At 35.8% G+C, this 3,958-nt stretch overlaps 1 protein-coding gene across 1 annotated transcript in view; it reads left to right on the top strand.

Annotated features, from left to right (window-relative positions):
* Positions 1 to 3,958, top strand: part of SS18 (SS18, nBAF chromatin remodeling complex subunit) — a 75,582-nt gene that overhangs the window by 678 nt on the left and 70,946 nt on the right. The window contains exon 2 of the mRNA XM_021716587.1: positions 2,578 to 2,654. Coding sequence (XP_021572262.1) covers positions 2,578 to 2,654 — 77 coding nt within the window. The remainder of the gene's footprint in view (positions 1 to 2,577; positions 2,655 to 3,958) is intronic.

Here is a 3,958-nt window from a genome sequence, read left to right as displayed (position 1 = left end):
CCGCGCGCGGCTGCCGCTTGGTGCAGACCCGACCTCGGGCGGAGGGGAGTTCGGAGCGCTCGTCGCCGCCCTGCAAACTCTGGCCGAGTTGGGGAGCTCGCGGGAGAACTTGGGGAACGTCGCTGGGAGCTTTCAGTCGAGTCTAGGGGCGGGCGGGAAAGAGCCCCGTAGACTCTGGGGTCACCGCGGAGCCCCCTTCTTCCTTCGGCATCACCTCTTTATGTCTACAGCAAGTATGGACTGAGCGCCTGTTTTAGGCGCTGAGGCTGCTGGTGAGCCGTGGTCCCTGCCTGCCTGGAGCTTACAGTCTAGTGTTGGAGACAGTCGTGACCCACGGTAGAAGCCGTGATATCTACACAGGCAACTGCGTCCTTTTTTAGCGGACAGTGTTGCCGCGGTCGCTGCTGTGTGACTGCCAGTGGGGACACAAAGGTTTCTTTTTGTCCTCTACCTCTTGTTGCCCACGAGCAGGGCAGCATTCTACGTTTTAGTGAGCTAGACTTCTAAAAGTTGCTTGCTGAATTTAGCAGTTGGCCTTACATATTTTTGTTTTGTTTTATGCACCGGAGCAAGGCTGAAAATAGGAAAAGGAGAAAAAAAAAGTCCACTTCTGGTACCACCCAGGGCACATGGATTCTATCCATCGGTTTCTGTTTACTGTCAGGTTCTTTGTAGCGTGGCATTTGACATTTGCCCCAACTGTTGCTTTATTTCGTGAACAAACGAGCTTGGCAGTGCCTGGAGATGCGGCGCTTTCACACAGCGCGCTGGGCTCGGTCTGCAGCCCGGGGGGGGGGGCAACTCCCAAGCACACTCACGCAGACATGTTTCTGGAGCGGTACCCTCTTTTTATTTTTGGACTTAAGTAAAGTCCTTAGGGTGTTTTTCTTTGTCTATAAAGAATTTTTCTTAACACAATTCTTAATATATTGTCATGGGTGGTAAATTTGGAGGATACTGATCAATTATTTTTTATCCTCAGATGGAATTCTCGTTCTCAGACGAGAAAAGAAAAATGGATTCTAAATTAAGTGCCTCATTCTAGAGTGTGAGAGATGGGTACTAGATGTGAGACAGATATTCTCATGGTATAGTTCATTAGGTTGAGGAATATGCTGTAGAACATAAGTTGTGAAATCATTAAGTTGGGGACTGAGTTAATGTATTTTAAGGACAATTTTTTTTGTCATCCAATGATTTTATTCAAGAAATAACTGCATTTATTAGAAGAGCATGTTAAATTTTTTTTTCCAGCAAGTGAAGATTATGATTCATGTGCAGGAAGAAAGTCACAGCCAATGTTAAACGGATCTTTGTTTTTAAGTAAAAGAACTAATTCACGAAATAATTGAGATAAAATGACTATGGCATTGCTCTTAATACTTTTATCAAATCGTGAGTGGGGCAGTTCAAGAGGAACATCTCTTGTATCTTGATCTTACAGCTAAAGATGAACCCTGGAAAACTTAAATGATTGCTCAGGTTAGCAAAGCTGGCACTAAAACTAACTGGCTTTATAATTGCTACCATCAATACTCTTTCCTCAGTGCCACTTTACTTAGATGAGTTATCTACCTCCAAAGCCAAGATTGCTTTGAATTGTTGTAAGGTGATAGAATAATAAATCAATGTGTTTTTGTTTTTAAACTTCTGAGACAGCTTAATTATGAGGTAAACTCAAAAGTCTGCAATAAATAATTATACATGCATAGGAATGATTTTATTTTGCTGTTATGTCACATTTGGAGAATCACAAAACCTATACTGTTATAAAACTTGGAAACTAGCCAGCTACCTCATTTAACCTCCTGGCTGAAGTGTTCATATATTTAGTTTATTCTGGATAAAGACAGAATTTTTCTTTACTAGTACAATGCATTAGAATGATACAAAGCCAACTCAGATTCTTAACTTTTAGTCTTAATTGGCTAAAGCTTCTACAATAGATAGTGGAGGCAATTAAATGTTTTAATATTAAAAAAACAAATTTTCCCTTTTGGGCTTCAGTTAATAATTCAGAAGGAGAATAGTTGGAATAGAGATTTTTCAAAATTATTGATTAAACATTATATCATTCCAAAGGTATAAAATAAGATTTTCCATGGTGAGCAATAGAGTATAAAAAAAAGACCCACGTGGACTCAGTTTCTGTATGGATAAAACATTTGAAATCTGAAGGAAAAAAACAAATATTGAAGGTATTGTTCATATGAATTGTGAATGGCATATTTTTATAAGAGATTTAAAGTTTATTACATAATGAATTTATGTGAGAGCTAATTCACTAGTTTCCCTTTAAATCATATTTGTTATTAAAATGAATTTTAAAAATATTTTGTAGCTGCAAGTAACATTTACAAAAAGTAATTGTAAGGGAATTTTGTTTTTTATGTTTTCTTAGTGATTTTATTCTGTATAATGGTTATTTTGGGGTAACAGTATTTTGTTAGGGGATCCTCACCTTAGAATTCTACAAGTATTTAACTCTGATGCACCTTCCCTGAGTTTTCTGGTTCTTTTGTTATTTGTTATTTGATGAACTAGATTTACAATAAACTTTTTCTAATTTTATTTCAGATGTTGGATGAAAATAACCATCTTATTCAGTGTATAATGGACTATCAGAATAAAGGAAAGACCTCAGAGTGTTCTCAGTAAGATTGATAAGAAACTTTAAAAAAATTTTTTTTCTGTATTGGTTAGTTTTTTACTTTTCTTTTTAATATCAGCTTTATTGACATGTAATTCATGTACCATTCGACTCACCTATTTTAAAGTGTACAGTTCAGTGTTTTTTAGTATATTCATAGAGTTGTGCTACTATCACCTCAATTTTAGAACATTTTTATCATCCCAAAAAGAAACTTATACTCATTAGCAGTCACTTCCTACCTCCCTACAACCTCTCACTCCCTGATGACCACTAATCTACTTTCTGTCTGTGTAGATATGTCTATTGTGATTTCACATAAGTGAATTCATGCAAGGTGTGATCTGTTCTTACTTTTTTTCACTTAGCATGTTTCCAGGGTTCATCCATGTTGAAGCATGTATCAGTACTTCATTCCTTTTTAATGCCAGATAATCTTACGTTGTACAACTATATCACATTTTATCTATGTCTGTGATGGACATTTGGGTTGTTTGTACTTTTGACTATTAATGGATAATATTGCCATGAACATGTGTGCATGTTTTTGTGTGACTTTTCTTGATTTTTAAAAGGAAAATTTCTCCGGAAGCGTGGTGGGTATCAGTTTTTTCTCATATTTCTTACCATGCATTATAAAATAGAGACTTCAAATTTGTGTATAGTCTGATCTGTGGAAAAGTTAGATCTTCATATATGTAGGATATTTAGTTGTATACATATATGTGATTGAGAAAGCAAAGATTATATCTAATAGAGAATTATCATTCATAAGGACTATACTTTCTTATTTTGAAGTGAAATGTCTAAAGTAAATGGTATACCCTAATGTAATTTGATATGGTAGAATAAGTTGAATATTTTATCAAAAATCTTTAGAACAGCACTGTCTAATAGAAATATATGCAAGCCACACGTGTAATTTTAAATTTTTTAGTAGACACAGTAAACAAGTATAAAGAGATAGGTGAAATTAATATTAATGATATATTTTATTTAACATGTTGTTTCACAATAGTATCAATATATTATCAATATAAAACTATTGAGATGTTTTTTTTTTAATTTTAATAATTAATCAGTATTTTTTTATTATGGTTTTGTGGGGTACAGTTAAGGATTAGGTGTACAATTACGTTTCATTCAGACACCCTGTTGATAAGAGGTGTTTTTCCAGCCCCAGACAGATATTTGCTACTGTTAATCCCATCCCCCTCCCCCCCCATCGTTTCCCAGTACCGTCAGTCATTTTCTTATAGTATTACATTGGATGTTCAAGGTCCATTATATGACTGAGAACATGTGATA

This window comes from Carlito syrichta, unplaced genomic scaffold (assembly GCF_000164805.1).
Source record: "Carlito syrichta isolate Samal-C Ts95f unplaced genomic scaffold, Tarsius_syrichta-2.0.1 Scaffold308846, whole genome shotgun sequence".
In the NCBI taxonomy this organism is placed as follows: Eukaryota; Metazoa; Chordata; class Mammalia; order Primates; family Tarsiidae; genus Carlito; species Carlito syrichta.
The sequence above is the reverse complement of the archived record's forward strand: the minus strand, read 5'-3'. Positions and strand labels throughout refer to the sequence as shown.